We start from the raw sequence: 25164 nt of genomic DNA, 5'->3' as shown, positions 1-25164 counted from the left end.
AAAATGAGACATGCAACATCCTAGTGAACCTAAATTTCGATGAACTGACCAATAATGAATGAAATGTTTGGTCAAGTAACGGTCCGATAGAATAAGTTCCCAACCAAGCCGCATATACTGATATCCACAATTTTTATTATGAACATCCTCCATCTGAGTATTCCCTAAATCCTTCATCTGAAAAATGTTGATGTAAATACACCTTGACATCTTCAATCCCAAAAAGGTCATTAATACAGATAATACAATCATCAACATAGTAACATACACAACAAAGAATAACAAACTAACCACATTGGAACCATGATGACAAGCAGATACAACCAAAGAAGCACCATGTGAGCCTATAACCACCAATAACCTTACTAAATTTATGAAACCAAGCACGAGAGGACTGTTTGAACCCATAAATCGCCTTATGAAGATGAAAAACCTTTTATGCATTCTCCCCTTGAACAACATACCCAGGAGGTTGGTCCATATACACTTCCTCAAGATCACCATAGAAAAAAGCATTTTTGATAGTAAGCTGAAACAGAAGCCAGTTAAGATTAACAACCAAGTACATAAGTACACGAACAAAGTTAAGATGAGCCACTAGGTAAAAGGTCTCAAAGTAGTCTACTCCATAAGTTTGTGTAACCTTTAGTAACCAAGTGAGCTTTCAACCTCCCAACAGATCCATCAAGAATACATTTAACAGTGTTAACCCAACAACACCTCACAAGCTCCTTTTCTGGGGGTAAGTTAGTCAAGACCAAGCTTGACGAGTCAACAAGGCATCCATCTCTACATCCATAACATTCTTCCCACCAGGATGCAACAATACTTCTTGGTACTTGTTAGCATGGTTCAAGAACTTGAGCGAAGCATGCGAAATTTAGCATGCTTCGCAAGTATCGACCCATGTCGAAACGAAACTTTAGGGGATTTTAAAAAATACCTGTTTGAAACATGGGAAATTTCGACCTTCTTTTGTGTATTTTTTCTCCCAATTGTGGGAAACTTGGGGAAACAGTAGAGATTTTCATTTTTGGGCACTTATTTATGCCAAATATCATTTAAGTAAATGTTATTATTCATAAATAAGAAAATCCCCCTATTTGAATCCAATAAAAATAGTTTAAAAATCAAACTCCTAAACGATAAAAAGTCAAACCCCCAGTCCAAGAACAAAAACTGAATTTTAGTTATAGGGGCGATTTTCAACTTTTAAATGCTAGGGTTTTTCTCAGTTATGAAAATTTTATAAATCCTATAATGTTAAAACATTGCTAAAAACCAAAAGTCCGGTAAAATAATCCTTTGTTTTGATATCCCTAACATTATTTTCATTCAGGCGATTTTAACAACATTAGCGCATTTTAAAAAAAGTTTGACCGGGGCATAACTATGTCATTACAACTCAGATTTAAGTAATCTTAGACTTGTTAGAAAGCTGGTTTTATGTTATACCTAATACAAAAAGTATCATATAAAAATAAAAATCATTTGACCAGTGAAACTTATTATAGAACAAAAGCATTTCTCTAAATGTTGATTAACTTAATGTTGATTTTTTATGATTTGATGTAGCTAAATGTTGATTTTAATGACTTGATGTGGCTTAATGTTGATTTTTTATGATACAAAGTATAAATAGCTTACTAAATAATGTTAGAAACGATAACATGCGTGCCTTGAGGGTAGTGAATCACTACTTGGATGGAACCGCCTAGACACTCTACTTGGAATTAAGTCACTACTTTCGAGTGTTGAGTAATTGAGTCACTACTGTTAAGTGTTGATAGATAACTGTTGATGATAAAATATTTTTATCTATTTTGGATCATTTGGATTATGTCTCATGTTTTAATGTAGAATGTAGACTATATATAGTCATTATGTAGTGAAGTTCAAAATTTAAGCCAACAAGTCAGCATAATGATTATCGAACCTTTGGTTTACCACGCAAGACTTTATGTGTTTTTTTTTTAATGAAACTAATGATGTGAATGTGTTAGAAATGTTTAAAATAGGTTGTACACAAAAAATAGACAAAAAAAACACTATTTAAGGGCCGAAACCTAAGTTTCCATCATACCGGGAAAAATTCCCTGGTACTCTTGAAATTTCCCAGATTTCCACCGAAATTTCAGCCTCCCCAGAGGTCGAAACCCGATACCGTGAGCCTTGCTTGTTCGGCACACAAGGACAAAACAAAGTTGCGATGTAAAAAAGGAAGGTGAGAGAGATAATAACAAACTTAGATACCGGATAAGCAATATCAGACTTTAGAGTACAAGTTCGAATACCTTTTCGAAGAGCAACTAGAAAGTAAGTGGAGGAAGAAGAATCCCTATGCAAGGAGTTTGATGAGGTAGAGGATGGAAACGAAGGATCAGCTAAATGAGAAACTGTAGCAGTGGATGTAGATGGCAGAAGTTTCAATTTGCTGAAAACATTAAAGTAATTAATTTAGTTCATCTCATAATGGAGAGACAAATTGAGACGACCCAAGAATACGGCAAGTACAAGGGGGTTTGGGAGATTGGTAATGGTGTGCAAATTTTAGTCTCACATCGCCTAGGGAGAGATTACTAGGTTGGGCTAGTTAATAACCTCTCGTCTCCTTAACATGGCACAACGCGTTTTAAAGCCTTGAGGCCTATAGGCCAAAGAGGACAATATTGTACAAGGTTAATGGGGTTGGGGCATTACATAAACTGACTATCTCTAGATGTATAAGCAAGATTGGAGTCGGAAGGTGACACTGCTATAAACATTTGATCAGATGTAATAGTATTAGCAGACATCCGCTGAGTCCACTTGGGTTTACTATGCTTCGGATAACATGTATCAATAATATGATTAATTTTTCCACAAGAAGTACACTGACGTACACCTTGGTTAAGTTGTTGTCCTCCGCTTCTACCACCACCACCACCACAACCTCGACCTTCCCTGAACCTTGACCTCTAGTAAGAAAACCAGCACCACAGCCACAACCACCACTATTTGAAACAAAGCTGAAAAATCCTTGGAAGAGGATGGCTCAGATTTGTTGAGGGAGGGAGACAAGGCACAATGGGTTGAATATGATAAAATGCCTCATAGAAGGTATCTTCTCTCCTACAAGAATCTGGCTTTTGATTGAAAGCAAGTCAGTATCTAACCCGAATAAATATTTAGTGACAAGAAACTCTACATACTGAAATTTTAGGAATTTGAGGTTAGTAGACAAAGGCTGGTGAGATTAAGCTCCTCCTACATGCCCTTGAGTGCGCACTATAATAGTCACCCACTGATTTACCGTTCTGTTTAAAGGAAAACTCTAGGAAAGTCCTTGGTGGAGGGTCCTTGATAGCCCTAGAAGCTTGCAAAAATCTGATGGACAGATTCCCCAGTTATAGGGAATCTCAATCTGTCCAAAACCCTAGAAAAAAAAGGGGGGTATATGGACAGCAATAACCATCAGAAATTTAATGGAATATGCTTCGTGTGCTTCATAACTTTGATGTAGACTCATCTTCCACGCCCCACAGTGATTTATGCGAGAGAAACAAACAGGCAACATTTATGGAAGAGACCCTAGTTTATTTTCATGTAGTTACCAACTAGGGTTCCATAGAATAGATATGGAAGCATAGGTTGCTGCAAACCACAAAGGGAAATCACTAAGAGATAACAAAACAGAGAAGGAAAAATAAGGACTGATACCATGTGACAATGTAGAAACCAGGAATCAGACCCTACATGAGCAAGGAGAAAGAAGAGAAAGAGTACAATGAGAGAAAAGAAGGGAACCATAGAGCTCATGGTGGGATTCAGAATGACCTAGAATGAGCCTTGGTCACATATTTATTATACCTAAATAAAGGGTTCATTACAACTATGGACAGTCTAGTATAATTACAACTAAACCCACGCAACAATAAGGACATAATATGAACCCCACGCTACACTGCTTAACAGTGTTCAATTAGTAACTTTTTCCAATTTATTTGGATTTAAACACAAAGTAAGGCAAAGTTCTCATAACCTTAAACTGAAATATGATCTATATTCTATAATACAATAAGTCAGGCTCAGATGTATTGTCATGTATTTACTTCTCATTTTTTTTTAATAGTTTTGCCATTTTGAAACAGTAATGTAGTACCAGCATGGGACGAACAAACATGTAATGAACAAACAAGAATTGCTTCTGGATTCTCTTAGGTGTTTCTTCAAGAACCTCATAGAAACTGAAATATGTATTTATAAGTTTCTAACTGGACATACAGGTTAAACAAGAAACATAGTTTCTGCGAACATTCAGAGTGAAAGAAAGTTTTGTCATACCGGAGCAATATACTCTTCAGTTCCAACAAATGAATTTGACAGCGTAACAGGTTCTGCAACAAATGTTGGAGGTGGCTGACTCCTAGATCTCCTAGATCTTCTCTTCGTAGGCTTAGGAGTCTGTATAACCTGCCACAAATAATAAAATTTTGTAAAACCACACACAAGCATCAATTCCTATTTCTAGCCTCTGCTAGAGGCTCATCAAGGAAAATCTACTAAGGCTCAAATCTCCGTACACATTCAGATGTTCAAACAGAAGAATGGAAGGAAAGGATGGATGCAAAGAGTAATATGTGATTCAAGGAGATGATAGTTAATAAGATAAAAAGGCTGTTCACAATTTGAATGTTGAGAAGAGATGCTTAATATTTTTATTCGACATCTAAACCGAAGTGTAGCTAATCTCAAACACAATTGATGTATGATCAAATACCAAATTATTATAAACCACAGTTGGATGGAGCGGAATCTTTGTAGATGAACCTCCAACTCTCGTTCTTTAAAATGATTTGGAAAGCTATCTTTTCTGACATCAGCTCCAAGCTCCATGTTCTCCCTCACCAGCCTGTTAGGGACTCCCAAAGGAATAAGCTTATTGTTGTGTCATGCTCTGTTATTTAATTCTCCGAACTATCAAATGATTCGGCTGAACAGAATTATGCCAGATTATACGAGCTATTCTGTCCAAATCCGAACAGAAAATAAAAAATTGGAAAAAAAATCATGGATTTTATGGATATTTTTTATAAATGCGAATAATTCTGCCGAATCGAACTAATTACGAATTATTTGGTTACCTTGAAAACCCAGTTTTAAAACCCTATTTTTTTTTTTTTTTTTTTGACCTTTAGGTTTAATCGGTAATACCGTAATAGAGTAAAGGGTCCAAAATTTGATCTCCAAGTTCCAAGTTCCCAACTGAGGAAAGAGAAACTAAGAGGTGGAGAGCCGAGGGTTACAGCCACCGATGCAACACCTCTGGAGGTGCAACTCCGACCACCTCTGCAGGCATTCAACTCTGAAAGTCTGAGACACTGAGAGCCCGAGAGAGAGAGGCCCTCCATCGCTGCAAAACCAAAAGCCCACGCCCTTCAGTCTTCGAACGTCTCGAACCAGACAAGAAAACAGATCTCCCCCGATTCAAACAAACAAATCACATCGTTATCTGCTCTCTTTAGCTTCATTGCTCATCACCCCCTTTCTTCTATTATGGGATTTTGAAGTATAGAGATAATAGAATAAAAATTAGTGTGCTTCAGTGGTTTGCGTTGCCTATTTATCTTCTTAATTTATAGAATAAAAATGAGGTATTTTCAGGCGATCTCGAATCTCGATTTTTGATCACTTCTCATCCTTTTGATCTCTAGCTCAGTTCCTCTCTATAAAATTTGAGTATTGATCTGAATTTGGTTTTCCCATTTCCCACTATTTTGAAAGAAATCAGGATAAGGGATTGAGTTGGTGAGAGAAATGGTTAGTGGGATAGTACTCATTAGGGCTTTCACAATCAGTAGAGTTTCATTGTCTTCTTCAATGGCCATTAAAAGTAAATCAAGATAGAAATCATTTTTCTATCTTTTATTTTGGGTGTTTACAGAATACGGATTAGGAACTAGTTATGGATGCTTTATTTTTTATTTACTCTAACCTGCTATCTCCAATCCTTGCATCTGAGAAAGAATGGCAGAGATTAGGAACTTTAAAATAGAGAAATTTGGATTTCCTACTCTTCTTTCTCAGATTCAATGATTTACAGTGATTGTTGGATTGATCCTTTTAAGAGTGTATCAGTTTTTAAAAGTTATTAATCTGAAGCCTTACCTGAATGATTTTATCAAGAGAGTAGCCATGAAAGAGCTAAATGAGATTTTTTTTTCTACTGCATATGTTTACTCATAAACACTTAACCTAAATTTCAATTTGTTCAAGCCTGAGGATAAGGATAAGAAAAAAAATTACCAACTTACACCAATTGACAAAAGAAATTCCAATTGAAAATTTTTGATTGATCAGTCAATACATTATCTTGATGCAAATTGTAATGTTTTTCCTTTTATCATCAGCCTACAATTTACATTGATCACATGTAAAATGATTTTGCTGGCTAAGATCTTCAGCAGGGACACCCAAAATACTTTGTAATGCAACTATTTATGTGGTTTATTTGTTTGTTCATATGAAATGATTTATGTTCTGATATTCAAATTTGAAAGTGCAGCAGTCATATAAATGTGATAGTGAAAGTTAATTGTTTTATCTACCAAAAAAAAAATTTAATTAATTGTTTGATAATATAAAACAGATACAATAAATTACAAAATAATATCTGAATTTTTCGCCCAACTTTTGTCTTAGTAAAAGAATAATTCCCAAATTCGGATTTTATTTTTCCCACTTTTTTGACCGCTTTTTTGACCAAACTCATAAACTAACCAACCAAAAAATTCTTCCGAATAATTCCCGAATCCGAATTGCTAACTAGGGTGTCATGGGGTTTTCCCTCCACTACCATCCTTTCCCTTGACCCACCCCCACCCCGTTGATGTAACAGTTTGGTCTCCTGCTTTTTCGTTTGTCTTAGCTTCCATTTCTAGCTTGCTCTGCTGCCTTTGGGGGGCTTCTCTAGCCCTTTTTTATTTTTCCCTTCGGGGCTGTATATTCCTCCCTCCCCCCACCCCTCTTTTCCTCATGTTAAGAATTATTCATTCACCAAAAAAAAACCCACCAAATTATTACCGACAAAGATCAACAAAGAAGCAAGAAAATTTTAATTATGTGAGGTCAAGAGGTTATAAGATATGGTTGAAGTTTAATACAAAACTCATAACGGATAACGTAGCCAGTGGTGAGGTCTACTCTCAAACGGAAGGAGGTGAGTTTCACAAGGAAGTGTTTAACAAAAGGGACTCAAAGATTCAGTGCTGGAAAGAAAATTGCATTGAAAATCACTAAGTAAACCACAAGAACAGAATGATAAAATGAATAAGGTATTCAAAGATGGAACAAGTAAGAAAGAAAGGAATAAAACATCCCACTGCGAGAATCCTAGGGTTTCCAAGCATTTGGCATGCATTAGAAAACCCAAATTTTAGGAGATCCAATTACATCCACCATGACTCAAGACTTCAAGAAAACCAAATTAAATCCAAAGGACTAAATTACTACCAAAATTATTAGCCATGGTTCAAGGAATCGGAATTGGAATCGGAATTGTAATTGGAATACTGGAATCCAACCAATGTGGACCAACTCACACAACATATTATTGCAGTATGGAATCATCACACACTACAAATTGAAACAAACTTGATACAAATACGCACCACCCGTGGGGGGATCCATACCCATCTAGGGTTCCGGACAGAGATGAACCAGATCCATATTGGTTTTGGGTCTAGTAGGATTTTAGTAATTTACCTTATTTAGGAAGATTGTCTTTGATATTATTTTCTTCACTTTATTTTTGCAATTTAGGTTCACGTAGGATCCTCTTTTTTTTCTTTTTTCTTTTTTTTGTGTGTGGTAGAGCAAATCTGCCTTTGCTAAACATGAAAGAGGAATGGCAAGGGGAAAGAGAAGAATTAATGGGGAAGGATGGGATGGGATCCTTCAGCTCTAATACCAAGTTGATGGAGGGCCGGTAAGGGTAGGGAAGAAATCCCTAAGAAAACTTAGAGTTGCAGGGGAGAGAGGGGAATCGCACAAGAGAAGAGGGAGTGGAAGGAAGCACACTGCCAAAGGCTGCCAGGCCATGCAGGCACACATTCAAACCAATTCTTAATTCATTCTTCAACTCTGATTTTGTCTATCGGTTACAACCAAGTTTTTAGGAAAAATAAAAGACATACAAATAGAAACTCAACTGAAATAAGAAACTACCCTAAGCAAGGAAACAAATTATAAAAAGGAAACAAGCTCTCTAAATCCTACGTGAACCTAACTTGCTAAAATAAAGTGAATAAATAAAATCAAAGTCAATCATCCTAAATAAGGTAAATTCCTAAAATCCTACTAGACCCAAAACCACTATGAATCTGGTTCATCTATGTCTGGAGACCCATATGGGCATGGATCGCTCCACGGGTGTGTATCTGCATCAAAACCAACAAGAAGCCCCTCATGGAGTAAACCCATTATCCAACACTAGTGCTTCAAATACACTTTCCAAAGCACTCTAAGCTCATGAGTTCCCCTTTGGAACTCTGGTGGTTCAATTAGCACCATGCAAGGATCTCCCTACTACTTTGTAACCAAGTTACTTGGTTGTGGCCATGACCAAGTGCTCTTTGAAACAATACCAGAGAAAGGATAACCAGTAATAACAACATAGAACAAGAGAGAAGAGAGGTGTGTGTGTGTGTGTGTCAATCAATAACAAAACAGCAAGGACTCTGCAGTCATCGCTGAAGTAGAGAATTCATAGGAGCTCACTAACACACCGACTATACTAGCTAGAAATACAATAGAACTAAACTATACACTACCGCAACTAAAAACTAAAGACTACACAGGGGACTGACAATAATACCCCTGCGGTATATTACAACCATATAACTTAACACTCTTCGACTTAACACTCTTCGTATAGCAGGGTTTTCCTATCAAAAGAGGAATCAAACATAAAATAATACAGGAGACTTACCTTCTACCAAAAAATATATATGAGATTTACCGAAAAGTATCCTAGAATTAGAAGTACAAATAACCTATAATAGGAAACATAAACCAGGAATACTCCATATAGTGCATCAGTGCATGTCTGTCTAATAAAGTATATAAAATTTTAAAATGATAATGGGACAACATACTTCGGGTTGACAAGATGTCAAAAATGATAAATCAAAGTCAGTCAATACAATATGCCCATCCTTTTGGAGTAACAGGTTTTCAGGCTTTAGGTCCCGATAAATAATTCCTGTATTGAGCAGAAACAAAGAAAAAGGAGTTAATATAACAAATTATTAAATTAATATCTTGAGCATGGAACGTATAAGTTATTAGACTCAGGTGAAGCTTGCAAAATCATATTAGCCATGCATAACTTCATCCAAGAAATAACAACCATGTTTTTGGTGAAACAAGCCATTATACTACAGTAAGTTTTCACTCAGCCTCCACTTAGAAGTTATAAACTCACTAGCTGTTCCCATTAAAGAAACCCATCACTTTATTAAAACCCTTTTCTCTCTCAGTAAAAATATCTCCAAGCAACATACTGTCCAGGGTTCAAAGGGGAAGCAGCTGGTCCATTTCCTCCCACCTTGTTTTCTATGGTCTTTCCACTTTATATGATCGTTAATGTCCATGCCAGATGTGGGGCTGTTATGTTGTTTTTCATTTGGTTGAGTCAGTTTCAAGGAGGTTGGTTGTGTTGCATTGTTTTCTCCCTGGAAGTGGGGGTTTGTAGGGAGACCTCTCCCTCTCCGATGCACTCCCAATGCCAAAGCTCCAAGTTAGGATTTAGGATTTAGGATCAAGAAAACTGCAGAAATATGCCTCAACTAGAGTAACCAGCAAACACAATTGTCAGGGTGTCTAGGTGAGGCATTGGAGGAAGCCTAAACATCCACTGTTCTTTGTCTGATTGCATTCCCACCTCCCTAGAAACTTCGGTTTCTCATATTGTACCTCTCCCATTAATTTCTATAATCTATTCCTGTCGCCAATCAGCTATATCATTTTTCCCATAGAAATCCTTCTTTAAATAAAGTTGGCATAAGCCATACTGAAACTTCATTTGAAATAATTAGACATCAGGATGAAAAGTTGTTCTTTTTGGTAATTACGTGGACAAGAGATTAAATTAACAAATGAAGAACTAATTTTTTGTTAAGGTGCCAAACTAAATAGCATGCTGTATATACAGTAATTAACAGGATATATACAAGCATGTACAAAAAATCGAAATCCTAAAAGAAATGGTGAAGTGAGAAGTTGTAACCTTCCTTTGATAGAAAAACCCTGCTATGTTTATTTCCCAAAGGTTATTTAATGTAGAGTTTTGAAAATAACTTAAAAGTGATTTATTATTATGTCATTATAAACATTTTTACATTTTGCAAATAGGTATGTGAAATGACAGGATTTCTGTCACTAAAAAAATGTGTTATACTGAGAGGGAAAAAAGATAAGGATACGATTTTTTTTGGTCAACCTTGGTGACAAGAAGATTTTCCCTACATATATAGAACATTATAAAATGGTGGAATATATATATATATATATTTTTTTTTTGGTTAAGTCAAATGTTTATGATTTAAAAAAAGAGCCTTTTATACAGCGCAAGGCCTTGCAAAAACATACACAATAACATGATTGACCAAAGAAGACCACTACACTCTCTGGATGTTAGTAGCAGTTCAGCCATTAAACTCTTTATAATTGGATTTCCAAATATGGATTTTATGTTATAACCTTTTTACAACTCCAAGCACTTCCATCAAAGGTCGTATTTTTATCCTCCTTCCGTATTATATGGCAGACATGCATTATCGGAAAAGCACCTCTTATGTTTAAGCTACAGTTAATGTCCAGGATTAAACGGAAGCAACTAAACACAAGTAACGTAAATAGACTTCTGATTAAACTAACACACAGCAAGTCCCTAAGTGAGAAGAGTACCTAAACAATGAAGATATTCTAATCCAACTACTACTTCTGCGGCATAGAACCTGGAGAAGTAACATCATTCAAGTTAATGTCAGTATACAAATACAAGAAATAACTTTTAAGAATCTGTTTACGAAGAAAAAAACCCCACACCTTGGAGTAAAATAATAATAATAATAATAATAAGCATATATTAAAATATTTATAATTCTACAACAAATAGTGTAATAACATAAAACATGCCAAACTAATTTAGTTGCAGCTTCTGTTCAATATGAGAGAAAGTATCAGATGCATTAATAGTGAAGATGATAAAGTATTATTATGTATTAAGGATATTAAAGAGAGATGGAAAAACTATTTCTACAACTTCCTAAATGAAAAAAATATAAGTAATGATGTTTTAGAATGTTGCAATAACCTTCATGCTTAGATATAGATGAAAAACTAAGGTGTTTGAAGTAAATGAAGCTTTAAAGAAAACATAGGTCCAGATGGTTTTCCAATAGAGGTGGGAAAGAGCTTAGGAATCTGTGGAATAACTTGGATAACAAACTGTTTAATAAGATTGTGAGCACAAAAAAAATGCCACATGAATCAAGAAGCATTGTGGTTCCATTTTATAAAAAAAAGGGTGACATTCAAATCTGTAATAACTATAGAGAATAAGACTAATGAGTCATACTATGAAATTATGGGAGAGAGTAATTGAAACCCACCTAAGACCAGAATCTAATAAATTGGATAATCGATTTATCTTTATGTCAAGTAGATCAACCACAGAAGTTACTCGGTAGACTAATCAAAAGATTTAGAGAATGTAAGAGGATCTTCATATAGTCTATATTGACATAGAAAAAGCAAGATCTTCATATAGTCTTCATTGACATATAAAAGCTTATGATAGAGTCTCTAGAGAGTTAATTTAGGGAGTTGACTAGAGACATTCAAGATTAGATCCCTTGGGTGTATGCTTTTTGCCAATGATATTGTTTTGGTGCATGAAACAAAAGCAGGAATAAATGAAAAGTTGTAATTATGGAGATCAACTTTGGAATCAAAAGGTTATAAAATAAATAGAACAAAAATAAAGTATATGGTGTGTAAGTGTAACTTTAGTAACAATAGGACTGAAAATGAGGTGGTGAAAATTGATGATAAGGAGATACTGCAAAGTGAAAATTTTAGGTACCTAGGTTTATTTATAAATAAAGGATATATTGAGGATTATGTTGAACAAAAAAAAAGGGTGGATGAATCCGATGAGTGGAGGAGTACGTCCGGAATATTTTGTGATCAATGTATTCTTTTAAAACTCAAAGGAAATTTTCATAGTACAGTTATACGACCAAAAATGATGGATGGAGTTGAATGTCAGGCAATGACGAAACAATGTATCAATAAACTTAGTGTAACTGAAATGAGGATGTTGAGATGGATGAGTGCTAAAACTAGAAAAAAAAAATAATAATAATTGGACAAATTTTAGAGCTAATTTAAGAGTAGCTTCAAATTCATATACATGATAAGTTACGAGAAAGTCGTTTGAGGTGGCACAGACATGTGCAATGGACACCTTTGAATGCTCCAATATGGAGGGCTGATTTGATTTAGATTGAAGGAGCTAAAAAAGCAGGGGATAGGTCTAAAGTCAAAGAGAAGTGATGAGGGAAGGCACGCATAGCTTAGGACTGGTAACAAGTATTACTTTGAATAGGGTTGATTGGAGAAAAAGGATCCATGTAGCTGCCCCATATAATTGGGATAAGGCTGAGTTGAGCTTCTTCTTTTTTTTCATTCAATATTACAATTTCATATTTATGTTCCTAGTCCAAATGAAATCAATCTGATGAAATTAGACCAAATAAGTTGATGAGTAAAGGAAAAATTCTCTAGTTTAGATGAATAAAAAGTTCCCCTACCCAAGGGCGAAAGCATCTAGTGGGGAAAGAAAGCATGTGAATTTTCCAACAATGCATAAACGATTAACAAGTTATTTAGGCCTATTAGCCAACACAAAATTCCACATAATTTGATTTAATCATGAAATTTAACAACAAATAGGAAATCAACCAGTGACAACTAGATAGATTTGTAGCATACAAATGGAATTGAATCTCAAATATAATGTTGATATGCAACGAGGATACCTCGCAGATTCTTCTTTAAATATCTTCAATGGCTGCTTGTCAAGTAAGGCAAATAACTCCCCACCAGGGCAAAAGTCCGTAATCAAGCAAACATGTGTATCAGTCTGAGGAATACAAGAAGCACTGGCAGTTGGTACACTTTCATTGATAAAGAGAAAATTCTCCCAGAATGAATATAGGGCTACAGTAAATACTCAACCACATTGCTAAGCAAATCAGGGTTAGAAACAAGAACTCAAATGAAGCATAAATTAAACAATATAAAAATCACAGAATTTCAACCTTCCAAGACCAGTTATACCTCATTAAATTTAAAAAAGGGAGGGGGGGAATCAATATCCATGAGATTTTGATTTTAAAAATTCATCATCCTCTAATATCTACGGGAGATACACATTTTGAATATTCATAAAAATGATGTGCCCACGGTAACCTAATGGCTGACTCCCATCAAAAAGCTTGCTTTGGTTCATCAGCCAAACAGGAAGCCAGGGCTTGGATCAGAAAATTTGGATTATCGTCTAATCGATGTCTATATCCCAGGCCATTGGTAGCCAGAAAGACCAACCAAACGGTTATCATTCAGTCAAGAATGTCAAAAATAACTGTTACTATGTTCTGAAACATGACAGCTCATGAATGTCCCCACATCACCAGCTCTAACACAAGCTTATGTGACTCAATCTCAGGTCATTTCTATCCACATGACCCGTTGAAGATGAGAAAAATATGAAGCTGCAACTATAGTTGTCAATGTGTTACCTACCAGTAAGGCAAACCTTGATGCCAAAGGTGACCAGCCCTCATGTATCAAGGTTCCCAGACCCAGAAAAAGGAAACATACCCATCAAAATGGAAAACATAACTGGAACATGGAAACGTACCTGGAATATGCTGGGGCGCCTTGGCGTCGCTTAGGCATCAGAATGCTTTGGCCTTTGCCTTGGCGCCATGAAAACTATGGTTGTAACAACTTAACAGAAAAGACAAGAACACAGGTTCCCTGTGATCCAATAACATGCTTAAGTCCTAATCTTGTCTGGAAAGAAATAGCTGATGAAGCAAATGGCGAGAAAAAATTGGAGGTAGAAAATCTCACTGTAAGAAATGCGACAGAAGAACTCCTTAAGTGCTAGGATTCAAAATCAATACTGGAAATTGATGCCAAAATCAGGGCTCAAAAGTCACTATGAAGAGGAAACTTTAGAACAGAACAAATGAAAGCAATAGAAGTAGCAAGCTAGGTTGAACTAAGGCAATGATTACACTGTAAATTGAGCATAGTTGTCACGGTGTCTAGGCGAAAAGTATGTCAGACTGATGATCACAGACTTGAAATACAAAAGGTTTGAGGAAATGAAGAAACTTCGATCATGTTGGACAGTTAAGAATTATGCCAAAAGGATCTTTTAAAAGACTACGAGATAAAGGAAAATTAAAGTTGCAATTTTCGTATATTGAAAAAAAAAATCCAATCTGATTTCAACCAGTCAGTCTGATTCGGGCTCCAAAGCTATGTATGGGAGCGCCATTAATTGCATTGAGAAACACATATATTCATCATTAGACACAATTTAGAAGGCAACCCAGGGTTGACCATAGTCAGTTCCAGGCTACTAGGCTAGGTTAGAAGGTGTGGATTTCCCAATATGATGAACTTCTTATGTATGATCTCCCACGAAACTATCACGAAGGAAATGTGGCTGGTTAACAGTCTTGTAAGCCTAGATATGGTTTCATCATTAGCAAGATGACAGTGACAAAGATGGGGAAGAAGAATAAAATCTATATGGTAGCATATGTTCCGAATTTTCATACAAAAAGAGTTTTATGGAGGAATAGAATTTGTGTAGCCAACCCCATTTAGTTGGGAAAAGGCTTATTAGCCGAGCTGAGTTATGTGAGTAAAATAGAACAATCTGTGGTAATAATTTTCCACAACTCTACACCAAATTCAATTCTGTTTTTTTGTAATACATGAGGTGCCGCTTACCTATGCTTTCACAGTCTACAAATATAAGCCTCAAGTTAAAATCATATCAAGTAGGACAGTAAGCACATTATTCTCCGTAGTTACAGCACACATAAATTAAACAGGGTAAGAAAATGGCTAGACCTGAAAAGAAGTGTATAATGTCGGAAGAAAAGGATGATCCAGTAGTGAAACAATTTCCCTTTCAATGCATGCTCGATGAACCTGCAATAAATTGTGACAATATGATGAACGCTGCAAAACCAAATCTACTGACATAAAGAAACCATATAGATATGCGTGCATGCATGGTAATATGGTATGCCCATCTCTAAAATGGGATTTATTCATCTCACCTGAAAGTGGAGATTATAGTCCAGATAACTAGATTACTGGTTTTTCAATTTTTTCTTATTTCTTATTCACAATGGATTATCTGGCTTTCCCTTTGTTCGCCTTACGTTTTTCTCTTATTCTTTTGTCTTCTTATCCTCCTCCATTTTTAACAAGAACAGTTGTAGTGAAATACATATCAAGGAAGATAGATTGATCATAAGAATATAGATAATTTAAGATTAAAACTACTCAGAAACATCAATTAACATTGTTTATGAAACATTAATCCCATTATTGACTCCGTATAGGCCTTTATGAATGATGCTATTTAAGACCCCAGACTTGTATACTTGCAGAAGGTTGTACTAACAATAAAATAACAAACTCAGTCTTATCCCAACTTAATGGGGTTGGCTACATGGATCCATAAAAAAAAAAACAAAACAAAACAAAAACAATACAACACAAAAATCAAAAAACAAAAAAAAAAAGAAAAAAGTCCAAACAGAATTGGGGGAAGGAAGAAATGAAAAGATAAAAGATGAGAGTAAGAGGAAAGGAGCAAAGCCCAACAAGTCAGGAGAAGCTCAGTTAAATGGGTTGGCTACATGGATCCTTGTCCTCTAATAGACTCTATCCAAGGTCAAACTTGGGACAAGACCAAGACTACGCATGTCATTGCTCACCACTTGCAGAAGGTTGTACTACTATTGTGAAATTTAACTAATCCCCTAGTAATCAGAGAAGTCATGTGCTTCCTCATTGAGTAACCCATGCCTTGGATCCTAAGGTGGTCCATTTGTGAGCAGAGTACTAATGTAGAGGAGACATGGGACATCCAAATCTGATGTAGAACCGGTGCTCCACAATTAAAGGCAATCCTGAATAAGTGGAACAGGCTCTAAGCGACCTAAAATTGGAGTTGGCTAAGATGGAACACGAGAGAGAATGCATGCTGTCTAGGAATAGAGAAAGTGTAAAAGTAAGAGGGAAATGAGGGTTGAGGTGAAATAAGGGTCCTGTGAAGGGCAGATATGAGTTTAATGGCTGGTGAGAGAACTTTCATGAAGGGCCTGAAAACAGGAAGTACAGAAAATCAGTCCAAAGGTGGGGTTTTGATGCTGTGTTAATGAGGCCAATGGCAGACAGGCAGTAGTGGAAATTTCGTGGTGGTAACTTGATGCACCCTGATCACCACCTTCAATAAGTGATGCAGATCATGGTAGAAAGAGGAAGAGCCTGTGGTTGATCTTGGTTCACCTTTTAACCAATTTCTGGTCCTGGTTCAAGCCAGGGTTAGCTCAGCCTGTGTATGGCTTATATGGTTTATTATATAAAAATATATGGTGGGTCCCTCCTGGAAGATCATGCACGGATCTTGGAATATATTGCTTGGAATATCTTGCTGGAATATTCTTTGGCTGAAGATTTGATTTAGTTTCCGGCCCTATAGTTTATTCTTAGTTTTTAAGTTAATAGCATTTAAGTTATAAATCAGAGTACGGGAACCCTACCCCAATGATGGACTAGTACAAAGAAATTGGTTTTTCCCTTTTGCTGTGAGAGACAATATTGCATGCTGTGACAACATTGCAGCTTGGTGAGATGCCTGGCAAGTGTGGTTGGTCATTTTGTTGATAGAGGGATGCCAAGTCATATCCTTCTTAAATTTTTCTTTTCTATGTAAGGAAAATAAAAAAATAAAGATAAAAGCTTTCCGTTATTGATTTTGTTTGTCCCTATATAATTGATCATGTTGCTCTTTCCCAGGTTCAAGATCCACTTTGCATTAAGAAGATTGGAAGGAAATAATTTCATTCGAACCAATTGTTTTGTCTCGCCCATATGAAATACCATGTACAGGAGGGTACCATGAAAAATAAACACTCTTTAAATGAGGCACCATTATCTCCTGTTTCCAAGGAAGCACCTCATCGCATTATCATAATTCGTATCCAGTGAAGAGTTTTAGGACCTCAGAGACACTCCACACGTAAAACCCAGCAGAGGATAGTGGCAGTGACTAGCCTATGGCATATCTAAATATTCTTGAAGATACCCAATATAGCAGGAATATGGATCCCTTTCTCGGGGAGGACCACCCAGCTTAGAGAAATATATTTCAGACATCAGACCACAAGGCTGTTTAGTTGGCAGCCAAACTTTGTAAACACATACTCCTGTCACCATATGTAAATATTTTAAAATAGAATCGGACAGCTGACAATACAAGGGGGGAAATCCAATAAAGTGGGCCATTGATTGAGTTGGACCTATAAACCTGAAATGTGGGTGATCCCCTGAAATGTGGCTGATCCAAAGGATCACCCATCTATTATATGGCTGGAATGGTCAGATCAATGTCCACATGGTAGAAAAATAGATCTGACCATTCAAGCTTTGCTACATCAACCTCATTAATATCATAACTTATATCCACATGGCTCAAGGAAAGTACATGACCACAACAAGCAGCATTAATAGCATAGCTAAGAAACATCATACATTAACTGAAGCTCAAGAAAAATGAAGTTGCAGTACAAAACGATGTTAAATATCTCCTGCAAAAAATGTACAATTCATATCCTGACAATATTCGTACCTTGTTACGGCTCATCATCATAGATTTGTCCATAGCCTTCATAGCATACAATTCACCCGTTCCATTCAATTCCACCAAATGAACACTGCAAAATAACCCCAATAGTCTAATCAGATACCAAAGATGAAATTCTGTGAATTTGAACAACATTGCATGTACTCTTGGACGATTCAGGTAACTTTCTAATCTATAATACATTGCCCAAGATGGCACCTGCTGTGGAAAAATCTACGATTATAAAGAAAATAGAAGCATTGATAATGGGTGTCTAATGGGGAAAATTTTAAAGAAATGAAGTGGACATCCAACCACACTACTTTTGAACAACGGGATCCCAAAACAAATTCAGAAAATTTAAATCAAATGCATTACTTCATTGGTTATACTTCAAGGAAAGCATTAGAGCATCAGTATTATTGGGATACTGGTAAGTCAAATTGGGAAAACTCTGTAAATATGTATGGATATGCCAAAATCTATGACAAATACATGAATATATTTATTTTGAGAAAATGAAAATTGTTTAGAGCACATTTGACTAGAATGAGGTATAAACAGTACATGTTGCACTTTAGCAACCTATATAACATATTTCCTGATCAGTGCTCAGATCTAATGTAAATGCACTCAATGATTTGAACCTGTAATCCAGAAAATCTTATACCCTCGATCCTACACTACAAGATGGACGGGGGGTCAAGAAGATATTGGCAAAAGGTCCACAACTGACAGAAAAGCTGTTTGAGTGAATAACTACCTTGGGTTCAGATAAATAAAACATGAAAGCAAATAAGCTGCAAAAGAGGAGAGTAAGGGGGAAAAAATAGGTTCGTTAAGCCCTCTCAAGAAGATATTATTATGCATAATATGGAAATTACTGCATAGTTAGGATCATTACGTATTGGTAGTTTGGTACTGATCTTAGCAGCATCTTCTTTACCATCTATCTGATGGAAGTCTTGAAGTTCCTAGTTAGAAAGTTAGTATTGTATTGAACTATTGATGTGTATCATTAGATTTTATATGGAAGCTTTAGTGCTTGCGTCAGGGTATAGTTGATCAACTAAATGGTAATCTCACGCAATAAAGAATTGAAAGTTCCCGAGTTTGATAAGTATTTGCTCATTTACGTAGCAAATTGAAACCTCACGACCAGAAACTGACAAACCTAACCCATGCAGGATCTTAAACAAGATCAATAAATTTTAGATGCAAGAAACAAATCAGAAAAATAAACAGAAAATAGAGAAGAAGGGGGATAAATTGGGTTGAGCCTCTCACTCTTCCCTGGGCCTCTCACACACTCATAGGTCTCTCACCTCACTGTATCTCCCAACAACCATGGCTAAAAAACCAAGCTTTTCATTCATCTAATCATTGCCAATCATCTAAGGGTCGATTACATTATATAGGCCCAAGTATGGAGCCTCACAAAGGGAAGTATTAAAATAGAAAATTAAGCAATTAGGAAACTTAAGAAAATAGAAACTCCTAAACAAGTAACTAAGTTTGCTTGTATTAGTCTACCTAACCAAAAAGGAAAAACAACATACTGTTTTACAAAAAAAAGAAACAAAACTAAAAGGAAATAAATCTTCTAACAACCGTCCACTCCTTGTAGCTTGCTATCCAAGACACCAAAACTATATAAGAAAATAGAAACTAATATATAATGTCCTAAAAACTATTAGCAGCATCTCATCCAAGCCAGCTGTCGATATTGGGCTCCACTGTAGTGTCAACATGAACAGTACCTCGTGAACAGTAACCGCATGAACAGTGTTTTGGCCTTTTTCAATCTTTTGTTTCAATTGAGGTCTAGTGCCCACATCTCTCTGCAGTCTGCAATTCAATCAACTTATCTTAACAGGTACTCATTGAATCCTTATTATTAGATTAGTGGGCTCAAGTTTCCAAAAGGAAAAAGAGAATTTTTTTGATCGTTTTTAAAAGAATATTTTTTTTCCTCCCTCTTTTGAGAACTAGACATACACTAGAAGGTCTAACAATCAGACTAGGGCTTGTGCAAAGTGTATGAGTTGGATTCTAAGGTCTATGGAGGAAAAATCCCGGACCTTCTAAGAACCAACCCACCCAAATATCAACAGAAGAATTTTATTCTTCATTAGAATATGCAGTGGAAAGTAAATCATAGCAACAACGATATACTTCAAATCTGCAGAAATAGAAAAGAACAACTTCAAAACAAGTGACATAAATGTGGCCAGGAACTTTGAACAAAATTAATCATGATAAGGTTGATGATATGCGAGCCATCTTTCTGAAGTAGATAGTCAACAAAAAAATAACACTACCTGCCAGTGTCACCGCAACCCAAAGGTCTTATGGGCTTGAAATGCTTCAGCCCAATTTTTTCACCACGTGAAATGATCTACCAAACCAAGAGAATCCAAAAACTAAGTTTTCAGTAGAGAATAGGTATTTAACATGCCAAAGATACAAGTTATCATTTATATATATTAAAAAAAAAAAATCCAAAAGATGCACAGCCTAATAATGAACATGAAATTTAAAATTCAACTAAAAACAAGTTATAGTTGAACTAAACTTGGAGAAATAGTCATCAAGGCAGAAAGAAAATATCTAAACATGGAAAAAATGAAGAACATTTGAATTTTGTTATTATATGTCTACTGAATTTCTGAGCATAAATTATTCCATGTGAAAAGATAAAAAATTGTAGCTAAACCACCCTCACTAAATTGAGAAGTTGATTAAGCATTGAAAAAGATAGATGACACTGACAAATGACAATCTAACCAACCTCATGTTATACTGGTAAATTAGTGGTAAGGGGGATCCGAGGGCAATGGGTGTTTAAATGACTATTCCAAAAATTAACCTTAAGCAGGCAATTTTAACCCTAACCGGGTCAATTTGAATTTGAGTTCTTAACTCTCAGCAGGAAGATCAAAAAAAGGAAGTTTGTATCAACCCAATGTTGTTGTTGTTGTGATTGAGCAAGGTATTAGAAAATAGCATGTCAAGAACAAATGTGTTACAACAAAAATCAATTAAAAAATAAATAAACCACAATGTCAAGAAGTATCAATCCAAGATCAGATAAATTCTCATCATTTTTTTTTTTTCATGTGAAAGATTAATCTGAGGACCAGCATTAACTCTCAAAACAAATGTGAAGCAAAAGAATTTAAATTTCAATAGACAACCGACTTACACAAGATACACACAAACTTGACATACAGCACTCTTTACATGATCAAAAGCAGATTTATCATGAAAGCACATACATACAAGAAGACACTGAGTATGGATCAGTATGCAGAAACAATGCAACGTTTTCACAAACACTTACCATCTGTATTGCTACCCAAGAAGGACTGTTCTTTTTGTGAGGCCTTGGAAAGACAGGTTGAGAATGGATTGCCCACAGATCTTCTGGTCTCTGAAAAAATTACACAATAGTAAAAGTAAAATCAGCTACAAAACAGGATAGGGGACAATAATTGCCAACAACAAGGAGAGGCATCAATGATTTTACAACTTAGATTTTTAAGTAACATATTTCTTTTGGGGGAGGGAGAAGATTTGATAACTTAATGAAAGCAAATAACAAATGGCAGCATAGAAAAATGAAGAAGGACCAGCACCAGAGAGAACTCTATAATTTCAAAGACAAGATAACTAAGAGATATCGAAACCCTTCTAGAAATAAGTTTTAGCTCACTAGGGCTTAGTGCCATCAATGTCAAAACCTTCAGATCCCAAATGTAACTAATGTATTGACCTCTATCTAAATGTAAGGTTTTGAGTATTAGATGTGCACCTAACAAACTACATACACAAGGTTTAAATGGTTTTAAGTGTAAGAAATTAATTCTAGTTCATGATAAATGACTACAACAATGATAAGAGCACAAGCACCATGAAAAGAAACTAGATCAGCACTTTTTTTAGCACTATTCCAGCTTCACCTGCCTGTTTGAGCCTTCTATTAGGCTTTGAAATGGATCAAAACTTGGGCCCAAGATTGTTAAGGCAGCGCCTTGTTGATGTCGCGTTGATTTTTTTCCCTCCTCCAGCCTAGGGTTGCCTAGACGCCATGACAACTATCATGGGCCTAAACTTGTCCTCCACTGGGCCACACTTGGACTTTGTCAAGCCTAAAGCTGGACAGCCCAGTAACTTGTTTAATAAACGTCCTCACAGCTTTCATCGATCCCCCAAGGATTTCAAAAATCTTTAGTTTATACCTTTAGGAACATGGATTTGTATCAAGTTTGGGAAAGTATATCTAGGAAGTGATAGGACTAATTTGAATTTAGAATTTGCTTTTCCCTCTCCATAAAATCTCCTAAACTTCTCAGTTCAAAATCAGATATGACCCTGAGAACATCTTCTCTTCAGTTCACAAGTAGTTCTATACAGATATGACCCTGAGAATTCCTTCTCTTCAGTTCACAAGTAGTTCTATACTTCTATACTTCTATATACAGAAACTGACAATGGTATGGTATCTTTTTCTTCTTTATGTCAGATGCATACAAATTTGTGCACATGCACACAAAAGAAAGTACCTGAGATTATTTTTCAGTTTCAACCATGAGAAGGGAAGATTACATACTGGTAGCTTAACTGGCATCATCTTTCATCTTGTTACGCACAGGCTTAACCAGCATCATCTTCATCTTGTTATTGGCACAAGTTCATTGTGTGAAATATTTTAAAAAATCGAACCATAAAATATTGATTATGGAAAGTCCAAACACATACAAGGCTACAACATGAGCATAACGGAGGTTCTTAAACAATGATAATGAGATAAACTATCTCTCTGTAGTCATACAAACACATCACAGTGGCAACAGTGTACCTTACCAAGTTGGCATCTGGGAGCTCTCGAACAGCTTCATTAACATTTTCTGCAGTCCCTTTTACCTGGAAAGAGAAAAACAAAAGCCAGAGTGATGTGACGAAATTTTAGAGCACAGTTAATGCCATTTAGGCTGAACTTCTATGATTTCGTGGGCAAATGACCATAAAAGAAAACTAAGTCAAATCTTTTTGACAATTTTCTATTGCTCCCATTGATGTCATCAACAGCACTCAGAGTCCTCTAGCTTAGGTTACCATGTCAACTCTATATAGTACTGACATGTGCCATGGACATCAATTTACACTAGGGTTACGGGTTGTATTATTGGCCGTCTTACTGACCATTTCATATTTTTGGGGAATATACAAATAATGTTCCATTAAATAAAACAAATCAAATATTGCAAGTTGTAAAAAAAAAAAAAATGTAGAAGTAAAGACACTGCAAATATTTGAAGTTTCAATATATTAAACTTATACGATGAGACTAAATACAGAAACTTAAACTAATCTACTTATCTACCCTCTGAAACCTGGAGTTCGATCTCATCTTTATATGGTACTAGGATTATGTAAATTTGATGTTCTCCTAAAGAATTTTCAGCAGGTGGGAGTATGTGAAAATAGCAAGTCAAGCCTGAAGGTAAAATGTTAACACCTTTCTTCATTTCCTGGGAAACCTAGGAAGAAAAAAAAAACGATAGGTATTATAAAGATGTGACCTTTAGCAGGGTGCTCCAAATTAAATATATATGACTCAAACTGTGGCAAACCAGGATATAATGGAAGGGTTAACATAATCTGGAATGAAAGAGATCTATTCTTTACAATGTTATTTTTATTCTTATGCCTACTACTATCTTAAGACCATATCGGATCCATGTAGCCGACCCCATTAAGTTGGGATAACGTTATGGCTGTTGTTGTTGTAGGCAGAATGTGAGAGGAGAAAGAATAAAAAAATATGAGTCAACTATTTATCCAATGTCATGTGGCATGTACAGTTTGGAATTGTAAGTTTTATGCTTGGGACAGGTGTGGACTTGTGTGGAACACCTAAAAATCCATGTGCATTGAGTGAGACCACTGTCTGGAAGCTGGTCCCATTTGCCATTTGCTGGGGGATTAGGAGGGGACATAATAAAAGAAAACCTTTGATGATGTCAAAGGCATTGATGAATACTTGTGAATTATCACTACTTTGAAAGAAATCCAAAGGTGGACCATGAACATCAAAAACCAACCCCTTTCCCTTTTGCTTCATATGGAAGTGGAAGAGATGCTAACCGCCTTGTCTGTTTACAGCTTTACAGTCGTCAAAATGAATAAAAGTTCCTTTCTTACATTTTTTTTTTTTTTTTTTTTTTTTTGGGGGGGGGGGGGTTTGGTGGGGGCCGTAGTTGGATGAGAAAAACAAAAATTCATACCAACTTAGCACTTTTCAGTTCTGTCTTCTCCGAAAGGCGATTTCGAAGGGGTTCAACATGATCACTTCCATCTAATTGCACGCCGATGAAGTATTGAAGTTCACCCTAATAAAAATTCTATAGAAATCAATAAAGTATAAAGAAAAGTTGCATAATAAGTGTGGCAGTCATAATCTTGGAATAAGACAAGAATCTAGAACAAAGATCTAATAGTTACATTTTGATCACGCATAGGTTGCAGGTGGAATAAATTCCAAAATTTTTTCCCTGCAAAATCCAAGTTTCACAGAATATTGCACATCAAAAGAATATATGTAAGACCAAGAACGACAAAACTTAAGGCTCTAAATACTTCATAGTATAAAATATCCCCATCAACCTGTCAATCATGCACATGTGCAATGTGATTTGTATGGCGATGTACCATAAAAAATTTATTGCTTTGCTTACCACTCTTGGTGTAGTTAATCAACTGAACAGTAATTTCTCTCTGATCTCGTATAGCATCTCTTATTTGGGAGACAGTACCTTGATCTGTTTCAGGTCCTTGAAGAAACCTAGATGACAAATGAAGCTTAAAAATAAACATATTGTCCTATTAGAAAAAAGAGACCCAAGACACGAAAAGCATACAACTATAAAATGCTATTGATATGCTGGTTGAGAAAACCAGACTAAAGTGAATTTAGGGCCTCACAGAAACCAGCATGATTCTAGGAATAGTAACTAACACGATATAACCCATAGGTCCCATACCTACCTATCCATCACATCAGGATAGATGGCAGGGTACATCTACGAGACATAGGTGTCAAATTTCAACCAAGGATACCCAACTTCTTTGTGCTTAGGAATGACAAGGGTATGGCGATTCCTCCATACCAT

General features: G+C 35.9%; 1 protein-coding gene across 3 annotated transcripts in view; it reads right to left on the bottom strand.

The window, feature by feature from the left end:
• Nucleotides 1-25164, bottom strand: part of LOC122085034 (phototropin-2-like) — a 36990-nt gene that overhangs the window by 4949 nt on the left and 6877 nt on the right. For all 3 annotated transcript variants that reach the window (XR_006141992.1, XM_042653469.1, XM_042653470.1), the window contains exons 8-19: nt 24730-24836; nt 24497-24546; nt 24280-24384; nt 22856-22915; nt 21333-21422; nt 20311-20387; nt 17996-18080; nt 15202-15282; nt 13086-13189; nt 10948-10997; nt 9135-9241; nt 4324-4452 (exon numbers count right to left, since the gene is read on the bottom strand). Coding sequence is in view for 2 of the 3 variants with exons in the window: in XM_042653469.1 (XP_042509403.1) it covers nt 4324-4452; nt 9135-9241; nt 10948-10997; nt 13086-13189; nt 15202-15282; nt 17996-18080; nt 20311-20387; nt 21333-21422; nt 22856-22915; nt 24280-24384; nt 24497-24546; nt 24730-24836 (1045 nt within the window). In the remaining variant the exon portion in view is untranslated. The remainder of the gene's footprint in view (nt 1-4323; nt 4453-9134; nt 9242-10947; nt 10998-13085; nt 13190-15201; nt 15283-17995; nt 18081-20310; nt 20388-21332; nt 21423-22855; nt 22916-24279; nt 24385-24496; nt 24547-24729; nt 24837-25164) is intronic.

The sequence above is a fragment of the Macadamia integrifolia genome, chromosome 7 (assembly GCF_013358625.1).
Source record: "Macadamia integrifolia cultivar HAES 741 chromosome 7, SCU_Mint_v3, whole genome shotgun sequence".
Taxonomy (NCBI): domain Eukaryota; kingdom Viridiplantae; phylum Streptophyta; class Magnoliopsida; order Proteales; family Proteaceae; genus Macadamia; species Macadamia integrifolia.
The sequence above is the reverse complement of the archived record's forward strand: the minus strand, read 5'-3'. Positions and strand labels throughout refer to the sequence as shown.